This window comes from Physcomitrium patens, chromosome 23 (assembly GCF_059467195.1).
Source record: "Physcomitrium patens ecotype Gransden chromosome 23, ASM5946719v1, whole genome shotgun sequence".
Classification (NCBI taxonomy): Eukaryota; Viridiplantae; Streptophyta; class Bryopsida; order Funariales; family Funariaceae; genus Physcomitrium; species Physcomitrium patens.
In genome coordinates, this window is record NC_143432.1 from 10,953,335 (window position 1) to 10,971,219 (window position 17,885).

The 17,885-nt window shown below is 40.5% G+C and overlaps 4 protein-coding genes across 8 annotated transcripts; 3 read left to right on the forward strand and 1 right to left on the reverse strand.

The window, feature by feature from the left end:
• The first annotated feature begins 2,508 nt into the window (after positions 1-2,508).
• LOC112275837 (uncharacterized) lies at positions 2,509-5,238 on the forward strand. 4 transcript variants are annotated; one of them, XM_073530492.2, is made up of 5 exons: positions 2,509-2,835; positions 3,032-3,765; positions 4,246-4,557; positions 4,686-4,904; positions 5,102-5,238. In XM_073530492.2, the coding sequence occupies exons 2-4, from the start codon at positions 3,538-3,540 to the stop codon at positions 4,884-4,886; spliced, it is 741 nt and encodes a 246-aa protein (XP_073386593.1). In that variant the 5' UTR covers positions 2,509-2,835; positions 3,032-3,537; the 3' UTR covers positions 4,887-4,904; positions 5,102-5,238. The 4 variants fall into 4 exon arrangements, with proteins under 4 accessions (XP_073386593.1, XP_073386594.1, XP_073386595.1 ...); XM_073530493.2 differs by having other exon boundaries at positions 4,246-4,515; XM_073530494.2 differs by lacking the exon at positions 2,509-2,835 and adding an exon at positions 3,937-4,125 and having other exon boundaries at positions 3,635-3,765.
• On the forward strand, positions 5,108-8,713 carry LOC112275756 (uncharacterized). Of its 2 annotated transcripts, XM_090246744.1 has the most exons (7): positions 5,108-5,248; positions 5,688-5,911; positions 6,103-6,227; positions 6,414-6,539; positions 6,670-6,990; positions 7,281-7,387; positions 7,497-8,713. In XM_090246744.1, exons 2-5 carry the CDS (start codon positions 5,717-5,719, stop codon positions 6,908-6,910), a joined length of 687 nt encoding a protein of 228 aa, XP_090102870.1. In that variant the 5' UTR covers positions 5,108-5,248; positions 5,688-5,716; the 3' UTR covers positions 6,911-6,990; positions 7,281-7,387; positions 7,497-8,713. The 2 variants fall into 2 exon arrangements, with proteins under 2 accessions (XP_090102870.1, XP_024362149.1); XM_024506381.3 differs by having other exon boundaries at positions 6,670-7,387.
• A 1,356-nt stretch (positions 8,714-10,069) lies between these two features.
• On the reverse strand, positions 10,070-14,633 carry LOC112275506 (beta-fructofuranosidase, soluble isoenzyme I-like). The gene is made up of 11 exons (XM_024505905.3): positions 14,473-14,633; positions 13,961-14,130; positions 13,732-13,816; positions 13,148-13,485; positions 12,852-12,860; positions 12,469-12,690; positions 11,743-12,377; positions 11,468-11,629; positions 10,836-11,077; positions 10,583-10,673; positions 10,070-10,327 (listed from the first exon to the last, which is right to left on the reverse strand). Exons 3-11 carry the CDS (start codon positions 13,761-13,763, stop codon positions 10,139-10,141), a joined length of 1,920 nt encoding a protein of 639 aa, XP_024361673.1. The 5' UTR covers positions 13,764-13,816; positions 13,961-14,130; positions 14,473-14,633; the 3' UTR covers positions 10,070-10,138.
• A 1,422-nt stretch (positions 14,634-16,055) lies between these two features.
• LOC112275911 (uncharacterized) lies at positions 16,056-17,867 on the forward strand. The gene has a single exon (XM_024506669.3). It carries the CDS (start codon positions 16,344-16,346, stop codon positions 17,430-17,432), a length of 1,089 nt encoding a protein of 362 aa, XP_024362437.1. The 5' UTR covers positions 16,056-16,343; the 3' UTR covers positions 17,433-17,867.
• Positions 17,868-17,885: the final 18 nt, after the last annotated feature.

A 17,885-nucleotide genomic window follows, 5' to 3' on the forward strand; every position in this document is an offset into this window, starting at 1 on the left:
TCGCGGGATTTTAGTCTCGTCTGGTGTTGGTATCGGAACCTTGTTGCGTGGGATTGTTAGTCACGCAAGTGACCCACAATGGGATTGTTGTCAAAACGGGATGAGAAGGTAAGACAGGTATACAATCACCTGGGCAGCTGAGAAAAAAGATTAGTGACTGCTTGCAATCCTCACTGCAATACTGAACCTACTACACCGTGACGTAAAAGCCTATTCACTCGGGAAGCTGTTCACCGACGAAAAGAATGTCGCGAATTTCAGCCAGTTTTTACGTAAGAGTTTTTTACGTTCATGGGAGCCTCATGAATGCTGATCATGAAGAATTACTTGCTATTCAGGTGATAATAAGTCATACCGAGGTCCACCTCCTAGAAGTCGGAATTCATCGCGCATGAGTGGAGGAGTAGGACCTTCAATAACTTACGGCCGGGGTAGCACTGCTTTAAAAACTTTGACATCAAGTGCGATCAAAGTAAGGTCCTTGGATGAAGAATGCTCCGCTTATGAGAAACCATCCAACGTCTCAAATCGTGGCAAGCGATATGTTGCAGAGAATAGAGACGAAGTGCATATCAATCGAGGTTCCACAACCACATTAGGTCCAACGAGACCAGCTTCCACTCTCTCAGGCAGATCGAAGTTTGCCAATCACCGTGCGTCAGGAGGGTTGGTTTGGGAAATTTCAAGGAACGGATCAAATAAAACGTTAGCAGCCAGCAAGACAGACTTGGAAGAGGAAGAGCGCACAGTTGTGAGAATTCCGAGACGTCAAAATGTCCGGGCATCGCAGCGTAACTCAAATGACAGCGGCTATGACAGATATAGCTCACCTTCGGATCTAAGCCAACTTGGTCATCAGCAAAGGAGATTTCGAAGAGAGCCAACACGTGGCTTGCGTGAATGGAAAGGTGAGTTTGTAAGGGGAAGTCAGAGGTTAGAGGAGCTACAAAGTTGCCAAGACGCTACTGGAGTAGCCACGCAAGCCTTCATGACTACAGATGGATCACATAGATTAGTGGAGAACCGGCCAGCATCAGCATCCGTAAGGGTGATTAAGGGAGCCTCGCTACCGCTGGCAGCCCAGCACGGTGTGGATCAAAACTGGGAGCCTCTCCGGCGCCAAACGAGTCTGCTGAAAGATATTGTTAAGGATACAAAAATGAGAGAAGAAGTGAAAAACAAAGCCGAAAGATTACAGCTGCAATCCGTGGACGAAATAGATCTAGATGAAGGCGGCATCTCGCGTGACAATCATGGTCAAGATCATGTCAAGGACAGTGTGGAAGAGTTCACTGAGGAGCACAGAGTCGACAGATTGGCGTCGTCACGTCATATAATTGATCAACCATGCTCTCTTGAGCGAACATCGCTGGAGTCGCTCAATAAAACGATGATTAGACTCACTCATGGAGATTATTTAGGTCCATTGACACCACCGCTTGGGACGGCGGCTCATCTGACTTTGGTAGAGCAGAATACCAATTCACCGGCAGGAAATGCATCGAGTTCTAACTCTTCTACCAGTCATCTACAACTTGGAGGAAAGTTGCAGGATCAACAGGTCCTCCACTCTCCTGCTGTCGAATCAAGGGGCCGAGCTTTTAGACGCAGAAATTACGAGGTGAAGATGCCCAAACTTCAATCCTAATTGGATGCCACAATTAAAAGTGTGTTAAGTTTGCAGTTCTATATTTGGAACGTAGCAAGTATGCTATATTTTCCGAGGCTGTATTTTTCCACCAATGAGTCTGTACATGTGAGCTTTGCAGAAGGCTCATTACAACGCAAACGACGAGAAAATTGCACATCTACAGAGGGCATTTGGTGAACTAAAAGGCTCAATGGAGGGTGAAAAAATCGGGATTGAGGTCGAAGGCGAAGGATGGCGGGGTGGTGTCGACCGCTTAGAAATGGAGCTAGAGAGCGTGAAGGAGATAGAAAATGAGTTGATTTCGGAGAAAGACAATTTCAAGAATGAGATCAAAACTAAGTTATTAGAATTCAAGGTAGATACTGAGAAGCTCTTCCAACGAGAAAGAGAACAGGTACTTCGTGATTTCAATAAAGTATTTAGGTATGAATTAGGCTTATAATTCTTTTTTTATTGCTACATATACATGATTGTGTACGTTGTGTTTATTCCATACAGAGACGGTGGAGTGATATTTTGATAGTCTTAGGTCCAGATGATGGTGGAGGAGAGGATAGAAAGACAGCTTAAGTCACTGCCGTTAGGCAGTGGCTGGGCAGAGGTGAAGAACGAGATGCAGCTTCTATGGAGCGAGATGGATTCCTTGATAAAGAGCAGGCAGGACTTGGCAAATCACGTTGAGCACCTCACGGTCGTTGCAAAAAAGGAACAGGATATGCTGAAATCAGAGAATGGTTCTTTACGCAATGAGTTGCAATCTCTTCAGGATGATGGTGCGGAGGTCATACATCTCTTCATCCAGCGCCATAGTAAAGTTTAGCAGTTGCCTTAACACTCCCCCAGCATTAAGTGTTCTGCAGATGAGGGTGTTCAAGTCAAAGGACTTGCAGTCAACGTTTCTTTGCAAAGCTTTTAACTGATCGAAGTCTGAAAAAGCTTCTCAGGATTATTTAGCTGGCTGCTTCTACGAATGCTATCATCTCCCTGACTTGCTTCATGATTCGGCTTGTCAAGAATCTTCACAAGTGTATGCATGACAGCCACCATTTCTGTATGATGTTGTGCAGGTGATAATGGAAACGGTCAAAGAAGAATTGAGGCAAACCATGGAGAAGATAAAGAACGGTGAAACGGATATGAAGTTGGAGATCCAAGGGCTGAAGAATATTGAGAAGGTCTTAAAGGTATCAGGATGACCTGAATCCATATGTGCATCATACAAACTAGCCTAACTTTTATTTAGACTGAGAGACCAAGATTAATGGGCTCTTTTCTTATCAAACATCAAAGTTTGTGTGAGAAAATTGAATTTGAAAGCGGGCAAGCAAGAATTATAGGCTCGAAGCTCGTGTTTAGTGTGCTCTGATGGAGTTTTTACAGGTCGAACTTGGGGATCTCAGAACAAGGTTGGGGAAGGTGCAAGACGAGACAAAAGGAATGGCTGGAGAGAAGGAGATGGCATTAGCAGAGGGCACCCGCGAGCGGCTCTTGATCATGGAGAGGATCGAATGTCTCTCACAGCTCTACTTGGGTGGATTGGAGGACGTGAGACAAGACATGTGCGATGTGAACCATAGTTGCAACAAGCGTGTAGACAAGGTTGAAAGTCAGTGGGATAGCTTGAAGAGACATCGGGAGGTGGCTTGCGAGGATAGCGGTTCCTCATTGCCACGCCAAGTAACCAATTACATATCTACAATGATGATAACGTTAAATACAGAACACTTTTTGTTTCACCAGTTTTATTGCTTCAATATATGACACGGAAAAGTAATTATCGTTGATTTTGGAGCACCCATTCCTCTTCATCTCTAATTTCCAGAATTCTCAAATACTGACTGGTGCTATCAGAGGAGCTAGATCAATTCCGTTGCCGAATTACACAGATGGTGGATATTGAACGTGGTTTCTTCAAGGAAATGCTTGAGAGAGAGAGCATTTCGATTTGGCGCAAAGTTGTGGATGCTCTCGCGGGCAACAAAAGAAAGATGTTAAATATGTTAAAATTGGAGATTCAGAAAAAGTTGCATAGTGCCCGTGAGAAGGTTCTGCAAATAACGGATACCCGCAAACACGACATGAATGCCTTGACAGCGAAATTGAATCAGACGCAGGTACGCATCTTGATCAAGTTATTTGGAAATTTGAACATCGTTGGCTGTTTTCATATCAACAGATGCAGGAAGCCATGGTACAGTTATCTCGATGCTGAAAAATGTCAAATGTATTTGTACATGATTTTAGGCCGCAAGTGATAAACTTGGTGGGCATGTATCATACTTTAGATGTGGCAGGATAGAGGCGAGTATTTAACGCGAACTTTTCAGGCCGCCATAGGGCAAAAAAGGGTTGTTGCTCAAGCACCGCCCGATGCACCTTACTCAGCAACAAAAGAAATAGAAATATTAATTTGCACTTTGGCATCCATTGAAGGTGAAGTAACTATTGCATGACGCAAAAGCATGCTGCACCAGGTGGGTTTTTTTTGTGAGTATGCTGCAGAGAATTCTCGCGGTTAGTTTTAGTTATAGACTCTCACCTGATCATTTCAATTTTTCCGTCTGGTTGTATAACCATCCACCATACGCATACAGGAGAAATCGCCTAGCCAGAAGGACATGGCAAATGCTGCGGCATCCAAGATGCGGCTGGTGAACCAGGAGGTGCTGAAAGAGAAAGGGGCCACCCTCGTTGCTTTTCAAGACGTGTGGAAAAAGAGTCACGAACTGCAGGGTTCTATGGAGAAAGGGAGTCCAAAACTGCTGACGGCCACGATGGTTTTCCACGAGGAACGGGATGCTGCATCGCAAGCCGTTGTAGAAACGACCGCGTCTGCCATGAAGGCAGGAGAGTTGCTTGCTGAGGTCTTGGGTTCCTCTAACGTGGAGATGGCTATAAATTGTCACGTAAACATGCAGCTTCAGATTCTTACCGAAATCTCTATTCCTTACCTCTCGCAAGTTCCATTTGATAATACATCATGATTGTGGTTCAAATCAGGTAGAATTCACCGATTTATGGCAATGATGTGCAGGAGGAACTTGAGCATGAGAGTGGGCGTGGCACCCAGCATAGTGAGGAAGTGCGGGACCAGATTAGCGAAGAACTTGAATTCGCCATTTCTACCTGGAAACAGGCAATCAATGGAGATGTTACAAAAGATAGAGCAATTATGGAGGGGTTTGGTAATGAAAACCTGAGCCAATTAGCGGGTTTATCGATCCCAACGGATTAAGAACGCTACACCTTGAAGGTCAGCTATCTTTCATGTGATTAGGGAGGAGGAAACAATAAAATCCCTAAGCTTATATTCCAAGAATCTCCTGGATTGATTGACATTCATCTTATTCGACTGGTATGGTGCAAGCGTTTGAACGTATCTTGCTATCTTGTTGAAGGCAATAATTCTGTGATAGCGCTAACCCATATCTATCGTTTGCTGTTGTCCAGACGGAAGAGAAACTTAGTCTCATGACAACTGTTGAACAACTGCACGGCTCAAATAACAGCCACAATGTCGAGAAGGGACGATTTGGGAACCAGAAGAACGAGCGAGTAGAGAAGGATTGGACTGACAACATGGAAAAGCTGAACCAGGTTCTATTCCTTCACTGCTCCGGTTCAAAAACAATATATATAGAAAATTTAGTAATAGTCTTAACAAGGGATGCATATTTAATTATCTAACACTTATGAACCGTTCAGTTCAGTCATCATGTTCACTAGTCTTATCCACTGTACCCAAACGATTCCTGATCTGTTATGATCAAGCTTTATAAGAGATGTGTTCGTTTTAGTAGCTTAAAAATACAATAGTTAAAATAAGAGGCCTGATTAACGAAATCACTCCGGGTTATTCGGAATGTGGAAGAACGAGTGAATGAAACTTTCTCAAAGCATACCGACTTGCGTAAAAGATTGAAGTGGTTTGAGGGTAATCAGACCAACTCTATTAATTCCGTTGGAGAAGTTCGGTCAAGTACTTGTTCCCTTGAGAAAACGATCAACATTTTCCTTCCTCAAAATGATGCTGCAGCACGATTTGAAAACGATACATCCTTCAAAATGAAGAATCTGGAGGAGAAAATCGAGGGGTTGAGTCGGGACAACGTATATCCGCAACCAGTCAGTCTGGCAGCTGAGGTCAAAGTTGAAAGCATGGAAATTCTGGCTGTGTCAACTACAGGTTCACAAGATCTAGAAAGAGATCTCAAAGGACATGAAGATCGTGTTGAGGATATCGCGTGTAGCTGCTTTCAGGTGCAATCAAAACTTCATTCATATTTTCTCAATTTTAAACGATGCTGACTTTTACATGAGAAGGTGACTGATATGGCGTTTCTCCACCGATGTGAAAGTATTTGATGATTATGTGTCTGGATCATGGTAAAGAAACGATTCTTCTATCCCTAAATTCGAGCAACTGTAAATAATGACATTTTTGAACACAGTCAATTGCTGAGGTGGAAACTCGCATTGCGGTGGTGGAATGCACATTGAGTGATATTCAGCATGACGAACAATCGCAGAAAGCAGAATTGGGGATGTTGGCAGGAAGTGTTGACGTGCTGCAGAGGTTGAATTCCACTGCGGAGGTTTTTTCAATCTAATGTTAATAGCTCTGGTATCACAGGATGGAGAATCTTTCGTTATGCATAGGCTATTCATATTCGGTTTCTTGGAGGATCAAAGCATAGGTTTTTGATGCCGACTGTAGACTGCCCTCCATTATCTCATGCTCAGTTCTTCTACTTAACCACAGGAAAATGCTTAACTTGGAGCAGATAGGTGCTTTGAGCGCAGACCGGGTGCCAGCTATTAGTGTTCTTATAGGTGGGCTGGAAAGTCGCATTGAGCACGTAGCATCAGCAACGTTGAATAATCTACAGTAAGTTGATTCAAGCAAGAATCACGTGAAAAGCATGAAGAGCAGATCTACGATTGTTTTCTAAGAAAATGCCTATTCTCTAGCTGCCAATTAAAATAGGCTATGAGCTGATGATCTCCGTTCCATACAGGCTACTGGGCAACAAGGTGGAGCATGTCTTGATTGGCGTACAATCAGCCCTTGAGGGTGCATTATTAGCAGAGAACAAATGCGGAGCACTAGGAGCTGAACTTGTGAAAGTTTTTCGCATACTAACAGCGGCCAAAGCTTCAAACAATTCTGGCGTCGGTAAAAGAAAAGACGCTGGAGCTGCCTGTAAACCACAGCAGAGCTCAACCCCGGGGACGAAGTCATTCGCCCCGATCAAGTAGCGCAACGCAGAGACTAAAGAGCCGTAGTCAATCACCTCCACCAAGGCTAAGTAGGAGACCTACATGGAATACCGGAAGAGGTACGATTTCAACCCAACCTAAGGCTGAAACGAGGGTGAAATGGAGTGTTGTGAGAAGAAGGTGCAATTTGTAGGAAGGTGAGAACCAGGGTTTTAATCTTCAAAAGGTGGGAACTAAGGAGCGATCCCGAATCAAAGAACCGTTTCTTAAAGATCCACAAGACAGCTCTAATAAACGCAAGAACCCCTAAATGACGATGCTTGGCGGAGGTGTTCACGAAAATCCATACCGTAGAGAGATGACCAATTTTCAGAATACGGACTCACTGTGGTGGACAAGCCACGAGCAGGTCCGTATGTGGCAGTGCATCGGTGCTTTGTTCCGGCAAGCCCACCTTCTCAAGAGATAGATAGCTCCCTGATCTAGGATTTTGTGTACGGCCAGACTATTCAGCAGGTGGGTACCAGAAGCATGTCATTCTCTGCGTTAATTTCTGCATAATCACCGTCAGCTTAAGATCGTCAATCCAAAACATGGGATCACATATGCAATTAACGCTGTGCAGGTTGACGATGGCATTGCCGAGCTGCTCAGAGGAGAAGTCAAAACACCGACTCCTTAAAATTCTGCATGACTTTCTGGAAAATCGCATGATACTTCTGTGTTCATCCAAACACATGAGAAGTTGAGAACAAGGAAAGACCTCAAGGAATCATTTTTTGTCTGGTTTTAGAGGCAATGCAAGCACCGAAGATTACATTGTGCAGAATGAAGTCATGAGCTTTTTATCTGGTCTCAATTTATTGTACTTGAAGATCTATTGGTACATTCCAAAATAATCCAAATGTCATATTACTTCAGTTAATTTATTTCAATTAATAAATTCCAAAATAATCCAAATAATCCAAATGTCATATAACTTCAGTTAATAGATTCTTACAGGATTTGGTTAATTTAAATTTTAGTTTTTGTGATGAATCATTGTGCAAGAATTGAATGATGAATTTCTTAATAGTTTTGAAAAAGATCAGATTATAAAAGTAAAATACTAAAAACATTTTGGAACACAGTCAAATAATATGGTGTCTTCTTTCTTTTTTCTTTTCTAACTTTTTTTTTATCTACAATCTAATCTTTTTAATAAAAATCTTTCTATACTTCTATAGCAATTATAGATATCCATATTACTTATGTTAAGTAAAATAAGTAGAAGTAAATAGAAATAGGTTTAAAAAAATCATTATCTTCTATGATAATTATCAAAAGATTATTTTAAATATAAATTTAATTTTCAAGTTTCTTCAAATATGCCACATGCTCAGAAAGACTTACATTGGAATTTTTTCTATTTATTTATAAAGCAGCTGTAAAAGCATCATATAATTTTGACATTTAATCTATAAGCCTTAGGTAAAGGTAAAATTCATCCCTTAATCTAAATTACAAGGTTGTCTCACTTAAGAATTGCTTTTAGTTAATAGTGTGGTTAAGAAGTACAATCAAAGAAAGAAAGAAGAATAGGTAAGAGAAGAAGAATAAAAGAAATATACATTTAATTTATTTAGATTTTATTTATTTATTATATTCTTAGTTACAAGATAATGAAATATATGTGTATATATATACTTGTGTAGGTAATTTTTTTATCTTTCTTTCAAATAATACCAAATACAAGTAATTTGGAGTTCCTATGAAAAAGCTATAGTAAAGTAAAAAGTAAAAAGTAAAAAAGTCATACAATTGGCATTTACCTCAAAGATAACTTGATTATGTAGTCAAGGTTTTAAGTCTCATAAATTAATATAAAAGTTTGAATGAAATAGCTTTTTTGTTTTTGATAGTAGAAATCTTTTTAAATTCTTGTATTAATATTTTTGAAGATATATGACAAGCAAGTTTGTATAAAGAATGATAAGAAATCAAAGTTGCAAACAATGCATTGGATTGTTTATTAAGCATTGCAAGTGGGACTTATATTGCTAAGTTATAAATAACTTTATGTTCTAAATTAATTGTTATATTTTTTTGTAATATACATAAGACTATCTTTCAAATCAACTCTCTTTAAATCTATTTAATGTAACCTTAACACAATTGTTTTTTTTTTTTTTTTTGAAACTTATTCATGGATATATTTTTCTATAGTAAAATTTTATAGATTCATATCATTGATACTGTATTTCAATATTATGTTTTTTTAAGAAAAAAATAATAATTTATAAATATCTAGTAAATTCAAAAAAATCATAAAATTATTTTAATATTGACTTGATTATTACAAAGAATTATTAATATAGTTCAAATATTATAGAATATAAATATCATTAAAATTTTAATATTGATAATATTTTAAAATAATTTAATACAAATACTGGGATACTACACTTGTTTTCATTTAGAATTCTGAAATTTGTCATAAATTACAAACAATCCCAATGAAATCACACCTATTGTAAGCGTTTTAGGAATTCAAAGAAATTAGTAGAAGTAAATATGATAGTACTTTGTTTTGGAGACTTGTATATATTTAACCATAAATATATATTTGAAGGGCTACAATAATTTTGGTCTAGCCTTGGAGATATGTTTCCTCTGTGCAGAGCCCAACCATGGACTGTTTGGACGTCCAGTGAGACCAATGCGGCAAAAATGTGAACGTTTGCTTTGACGGTGTCAATATAACTGATTTTGGATGATTCCAAAGATTGTGCACAATTCCTTCACTTCTAAGTTCTAAGAAACACTACGGTATTTACTTGTGTGCATCAAAATCTGTTGGCTTAGGCAATATGTTTAGCTCACCGTCTGATCCAAGTTCGTAAAACACTTTTCTGGCGGTTTATCGACACAGTAATAGCAGAGTACAAGACATTATGGTAGTATAACCGCATGAAGTGGGGTGTAAGCTCGGCTAAACATTGATCATAACGGATCTTGAGATTCAGGGTCTGGTAATACACCAAACTGAAGTGCCCAATTGAAATTTTCACCAATCAGTGTTCGACGAAGCATTGTAGAGAACTGATGAGCATACGATAAGACCATAAACAGACACAACTTCTAGTAATTGAGGTTGACTCGTCTTTGATTGCACGTCGTAAAGCTTTCTCACGACAAACATGGTTTATTCAGCAGTAATGATGCCAACATGGAAAACAGTATTTCTTATTCAAAGATTCATAAAAATCTCAAATGAAAAATTGCAACTCATGCAAGGGGGAGTACGGTAATACTCCGCATCTGCCAGACATTGATGCTGCGAACTGTAATCTGCGTTGTGCTGTTGTTGAAGAGGAATACATGAGCTTTCTCGTCCACCGCTTCTTTAGGATAAACACGCGATGTTATAGCCATTCGTCCACCTTGAACAAAACTTTCAACGATAGAGTGATCCACCTGGTCCAATGAAGTAAAGTTAATCAGGAAGGATAGACCTTTCTGAGATCTTACAACTGAGATCTTAATCTGATCAGCTGACTCCACGTACAAATGGATGCTTATCTCACACTAGTGACGATGCTTTGCTAACCAAGTCCAACTCCTCCCGTGAGGTAGAGTCAGACCCAAACACAACAATGTTCAGGGAGCACATAGAAAAATACAATATATCATATTCATAGGAAATGAAATAGAATGGTGAAGGTAGCCCACCAGGACACGCAGAGACAGAAAGTTCTCAGTAGGCAAGACGCGAACATCACTCCAAAACGCAGTTGTGTCAATATCATGCAAAAGAGAAGATCTGCGCAGTGTCTTGGTAGTGAGCTTTGTTTGCACATTGGTGAAGTCAACTTTAGGATCAACCATGATAAACTAATACAAAGCAGGGCTTTGGAAGTCACGTAAAAAAAGCATTGAACTTCAGATATGCTTTAATAACCAGACTCTCAAGAGGCTATATGACCTGCTCTGATCACTGCAAAAGTGCGTGACCCAACGCTGATTGGCGTCCTGGGCGATGTAGAAAAATACAGCAGTTTGCTCTTGGTAAGCGTCATCTGTGAGCACCAGCAATCCAAATGGGCCATATACACCTCGCTGGGCTGATCCTCCATTACCACAGTCAAATGGTCCATTCAGGAAACCATAATCTTGAACTATCACGTTGGAGACATTGGGGTACTCAAATATGACTTCAATATCCAGCTGTCCATGCACAAGTAGGTATTATCAGTGCTTGATCAGCACAAATGAAAATCACATTATCTAGTTTGCGCCAATAACAATGAGCTAAGACCCACAGTAACTACCGTATTTGTGTATGTCTCAATAATGAATATAGCTTATGCGATTCCAAGACTTCTCTGCCCAGCTTTAGAGATTTGAGAACCACAGATGTCATCAGTCTTTCACAAACCTCACGATCACGAATTCCAGTACGTGAGTATGAGTTTTTACCAAAACCACCTGCACAGCCCTGAACACTCTTCAAGGATAAATCTTAACATGCATATTATTTATACTCGACCTTGTTCTCAGATTCCTTCTGATCAAATTACATATTATAATTTGAAGGGTATGGGATGTTATATCAACCTGGCCTCCAGAGGATCCCTCGATTTTGATGACACTGCCTGCCTCCAAATCCACATCTGTTTTGGAAACCTTGCCGACCCTCAAATCATCGACCTCCTCGATAGGTGCCTGTATTAAGCTGTCTCCTAATGCAGTGTCCAACCACAACACCCTCGGTATTGCCTGCGGTAAAAATCCAACCAAAACTGGCCATTAACAGATAAACAGCATTAAGAGCTAATCAGAAGTTAACTGAGAGCAGACACTTGATTTGAACTCATAGAAAGTTGAGTTACCTGGAGTGATGCCCATCCTCTAGCAATATCTTGAGCTGCACTGTCGGATTCATTAGACCAACCCCACACGATGCGACGCTTCTTCACTGGGTCATAGAAAGACTTCGAAGCATAAAACTTCCCGTAGTCATAATGCAAGCCGTGCTGGATGTCCAAAGCATGATTGATAGGTGTGAACGATTCTGTAGACAAATTATAAGTACCCACTGCATAATGATCGTGCTGATCATCATACATGCTCGCTTTCAAGACATGTTTGACATGAGGCCCATTGACTGACGTGTCCAACCCTTCTCGTCCAAACGGTGCAATAGGAAAGAAGTCCAAGCATTCCCACATTCCCGAGCCAGGAACTGTGTGCAGCACATTTTCATCTAGCTCCCAATGACGTAGGTCTTCGCTCTTATAAAGCAACGCCATTCCATCTCTCCCCATTTTGGCTCCAACTAGTATTCTCCACGTGCCATCATTTACCTGCCAAGCTGTTGTTGGATCCCTGAAGTCCTCTTTATCAATTCCAACAGGGTGTCGAAGAATTGGATTCTCTCGACTTTTCACCCACTTGCGAAGAAGAGGATCAGCAAGATCTTCGGGTACCGCCAAGTTCTGTGACTGCTCAAGATCATCTGCTACACCTGATGGTGCAATTCTGGTGACATTAGTAGTAAGAAAGGCTTTTCACTAACAAGAAATGGTTCAAGGCTCTTAAGTAATTTATAAACGTGCCTGTGTATAGAATCAACGGTGATCCGTCTGGACAGATAGTGACTGAACCAGACCATACGCCTCCATTGTCATACCATTCGTCAGGTTTCAAGGCAGGCTCAAGATCACGCCAATGGATAAGGTCTGTGGAGACGGCATGACCCCAAGTAAGGTTGCCCCACACAGCTCCTCCGGGATTGTACTGGTAGAATAAGTGATAAAAGCCTTCGTAGTACATTGGTCCTGTTCAACAACACACTTGTCAACTAAAACAAGCGTTCCAAGAATGAAAGATTTGGAACTTTTTCATCGAACAAAAAAAGAAAAAAAAACAAAACAAAACAAAAAAAAACAAAAAGAGAACAAAAAAGAAGATCTAGTAAGGAAAGGGGGCAGGGACACACCATTTGGGTCTAGAGATGTTGAAAGCGAGTTCCAGCATCATACCCACATGCCACAAGACAAACAAGGTGAGATCGACACACAAGTTGAATTTGTTCCCAAAAAAATAGCTTATCCATCTAAAACGATTCCCTGAGATCCTGAAAGCATGAAAAGCCTCGAGAATACTAATGTGCTGTATTGCTTAGTCCAGCGAGTTCTAGCCATATACATTTACCGACTAACAGCATATTCAGTTGCAAGCAAGGAAACTGCGAACTTGTCCACTACGAGAGCCCTGAAAAACATGATTCCTCACCATTCATCCAGTTTTTGGGAGGTTGGAAATGATATGATGACCGGTAAGGCTGAGAATGACAGCTCGTAATAGCACTGTTTCTGACAATATCACGTACAAGATACTGTTTCTCCCTTTGGAAGAGCTCCAGCCATTTGGGAGCAACAATTTTGCTCGTGTACAATACTACTGCTATCAACATAATTGTGAGGAAAGCAATTGCACTCTTTTTCTTGTTCCTGGATGCAAAAACTTCCCGGTACAAGCCATAGCCCTCCTGCGATGTTTCATCTAACATCGGAACGGAGACCAAATTGCAAGAATTATCTTCCCTCTGAGCATGATAATGCACCGCGTTGCTGTTTAACAAGTTTCAAACCTTGAGAATTCCGGAAGAACAGAACTGCAAGGACCATTATTTGAGATACTGACACGGCTGTTCCCAGCAGGAAAATCTCCTTCTGAATGGCAAACTATCATATGAATCTCACATGTATGATAAAAATAGAGATTCAAAGCTTCCTTTTTCTTTTGTTTATTATTTATTTAGAGTTTTAAAGATTGTCCATAGAAGTATGCAGGGCACAAGGAGAGAATTCACGTACAATTGCGACTTCGTGCTACATGGTAAGTACATTTTGGGCAGCTCCTTGATGATCGAGTGAGAACTACTACGAACGTATCAAGATTCTGCAAAACCCTTGCAAAATCAGGACTTTCTGGGGTGCTACTAGAAACCGCTGATAATCGAATTCATATGAACGACACTATTACGAACCCGACGTCAAATCACTTTGTGCTGTTCTATATGCCGGGAAGGAAAAGACACTACACCTTCAGAAACTCCAAAAGTTCATACGGAAGATATTTGTGCCCAGCCTGCGGCAGACCTTTTCAATCAACTTCACATCTTCTCAGTTGCCTGCACGACTCTCTCCACCAGCGTACACCCTCAGCTACATTCATGGAGAAATTCCTCGTGTCAAATTCCTCTGCGATGTTACCTACGACATTATCCAGGTAGGAACTCAACAATAAGAAATCCCCAAAATCGATTCAGCTTCTAAGATCACTTCTGTGCAACCCAGGATCGACAAAAGAAGAGTTTTTTTTTTTTTTTTTTCTTTTTTTCCTTCCTTTTAAAAAAACTTCAAAACGCTGCAATACCCAACAACCAGGAGGAACATCTTGACGCAGAAATCTCAGGTTTAATCTACTCAACCCGGCCAGCACACTTCAATCCACAACAGCATGATCAATCGCTCAATCGATCCCCATTGTTCCAAAATACAGAATGCGACACAAAGCTCTGATGCAAAAATCTCAAAAATCGACAAAAGTGTTACCTCCTCTGCAGCAAAAATGCAGATGCAGCGCCGAATCCAGCAGAGCAAAGCAGCATCGCTTGAAAGACAAGAAATCCCACAAGAGAGTTTTGTGTGGAACCAAGCTCGCGTTAGAAATTTCAAACCAGTTTGCGTTGCCGTCTCGCACTTGCATAACGACTCAGACTGGGAAGTGGATTGGACCTTCGTGAAAGGGGAATCACGTTCCCTGGAATAAGAAATGGATGATTTTCATTCGTTTCATTTTTGAATGAGAAAATTACGCGTAGTTTCGAGGGTCCTTCGTCCCCGCTACACAATTCGAGGGGGTAGTTAAAACTGTTGAGTGGATTCAATAGGCGGATAATTTATTAATTCTTTACAGGAATTAGGAAATTGTCAAATGTTTTATGAGATTATTGGTAAAATAATAATAATAATTCGTAATTAGAGGTTTTCTTAGCAAAAACAAGTATTGTGGTGTCTTTTTCTTGAAACTTGAATAGGTTTTGAAAATTATTTCAAGTTCTATTCATGTGGATGTTGTAAAACTTGGAAAAACTAATTGAATTAGAACTAGTCATAGTTGCAATATATAATTGAAGTTTAAAGTACCCATTGCTAGAAAAAAAAAAATTACTTCTTCAATTAAAAAATATTATTTATTTTCTTATTTTATAAATTAATAGTATAATATAGAAATAAATAATAAATACAAATTTTATTTAGGAGATTTTATGTTTGAAAGAAAAAGTAAGTAGCCACAAATTTTTAATCTTTTATTGGTTGAAAATCAAGAACCTCGCTTAATTGGCTTTGTACTTGGAAAAAGCAGCTAAAAGTTCGTAAGAGGAAAAAATAAGGTAGAAATCATTTCATTTCATATATGCTACAAATAATGTTCTTGCTTAGAATTTGAGGTATGTCTACCTCAAGAGATGTTATTTAAAAAGGATTTGAGAAGCTGTACCAAAATTTGCTAGAAAAATCATTAAAATAGTAAAAAAATATAATTCTTTTAGTTTTGAAAGTTATATGTATATATATATATATATATATATATATTAAGATATAAGTTGATACATCTAGAATTTTAATAAAAGAAAAACTTGGTCGTTTTTATGACATCTTGTCACTTTATTCTGTCTTCAAAAGTCAAGGTTTTTAAAACAGGGTTTTCTTCCACTAAGAAGTATTTATTTTGTAAAACTTTTTTACACTGGCTTTTCAAAGTAAGCTTCTACATTCAAAGACCCTGTAGTTTCTTCACACAAAGAATATAAATATAAAATAAAAATTTAAAATATATAAATATAAATATATATAATTAAAAATAATAATAATAAATCTTCTAGACGTCAACCTTATTCAAACTGGCATAATAAGCAACTGTCACGAACGACACAAGCACAAAACTGAAGCTCAAAAGTTCATTAGTCCCACTGGGATATAGATCATTCATTCATCCACAATCCATTTCATCCACGAATTAATTCATCCGTGACACCGTCTCGAGTACGTCGCAGACATTTCATCCAGAAGATGAACGCCTTTATCTCCAGCGTGATGGTGTTGTCGAAAACGAGCCGTGTTCGGCTTCCGGCAACCTCCTCCGCTGACGGAGCAGACTGTTACCCTGCCGCTTTTGGATTTAGCAACAATCCCACCTCCATTCCCACGCCAACGACTCTGATCGATCTCCTCACAATCACTATGGACGATAAGGGTTTATCTCCATTCCACAACACCTGCATGACGTTTTCGACGTCGGGATGCCTGCACTGCGGTATTGTTGCAGTCTCTGAGAACCCTGCGAAGTTGCAATAGAATTTTGGGTTTCATACATCCCATTGCATTTCTTTGGATTTCTCAGTGCCTGAACCGATTGCGCCATGGCTATGGTGGGTAGTTCCCCGCGCTCATTTCTTCCAGTTTTATCGCATTTTAGTCATGCTGCTCTCGTCAGTGGCAGGATGGTAGTTCCAACGCGGTTTTCCAGCTCAAGGATGGATTCTCCAAACCTGGCCAACTTTTCTCAGTCGTTCTCTTTACCATCTCGGTCGTTTTTAAGCTGCGGGTTTGCAATGCGGGAATTGATGTGGAGAAGTAGCGGGAAATTAGACGATGGTAGAGATGGAGCATGTACTAGGGTAGTGAAGAGCGAAACGTCTGGCGTAGAAACTGTGGAAGGAAAGATTGAGGGGTTGGTCGGAAGTGGCAATGGCAGTAATGGTGGTGGAGGTTCTGGCGGAGGGGGGAATGGAGGTGGAGGTGGGGAAGCTCTGGGATGGATTTCTAGCGTGCTTGTCTTTGCTCTTTACGCTGTTTTTGTATATTATGCAGCAGCTGTGGCTCCTGCTCAGACGCCGTACCGAGACCAATATTTCATTGAAAAGCTAGTCGGGTTACGCTCTGATGATGGCTTCGTGATGAACACGATTCTTAAATGTGAATTTTTCATCATGGGATTGTGGCCGATAATCTACTCAAGCCTTCTAATCCCGTCTGCCAAAAACGAGAAAGGAGGAGTGCCAGCTTGGCCATTCCTGATCTTTTCCTTTGCAGCTGGAGCGTTTGCATTGGTGCCCTATTTCGGGTTATGGCAGCCACCTCCTCCAAAGGTGACGAGGGAAGAGCTCAGCAAGTTTCCACTCAATGTGTTGGAGAATAAGCTGGTCGCTTATTTGGTGCTACTCTCCGGCGCTGGATTACTGCTCACAGCTGCTGTCGCAGAGGCTGATCAATGGACCGAAATGTATCAGTACTTCCGAGAGAGTAAGTTCATTCATGTCATGAGCATCGATTTTTTGACTTTGAGCTCGTTGGCGCCGTTCTGGGTTTACAATGATATGGCGACGCGGAAGTGGCTCGACAAGGGAACAGCGCTGCTGCCATTATCGCTTGTGCCTTTCCTTGGTCCTGCCTTGTATCTTGTTTTTAGGCCTCCATTGCCACTATCCATGGTTGAAGAGGAGAGTTGAGTAACCTTCTCGACTGCGAGAAGGTTGGGTTGTCATCTACAAAATTGGTTGTGAAATGCAGAGTACAAGCTCTGTTTATAGAGTATTCAGAGAAATTCTAGGAAGGGTAGAGCCAGATTCCTGAGATATTATGAAGCGACGCTGGAATTCGGGTGGCAAACCTTAACATGCTAATTTTTGTTCTCTACCATTCGAAATGCAGTGATTTTAGAGATCAGAATTTATCCTCGTCGAGAGTTGGTGTGAGGGACAGATTGTAACGTAAAGATGAGGAGGTGAGTGCTTACTCTAGACAAATAAGCTTAGAAATCCCTCTTGTACAACTACGACTCAGGCCAGTCGCTTTTTCTGGGGGGATAACCATCTCAGCACCTTCTAAGCACATCGATGGATTTTGCTCGGCCACATGAAAACTAGACATCCTCTTCAATTGAATATCGTCTCTTTCTAAAG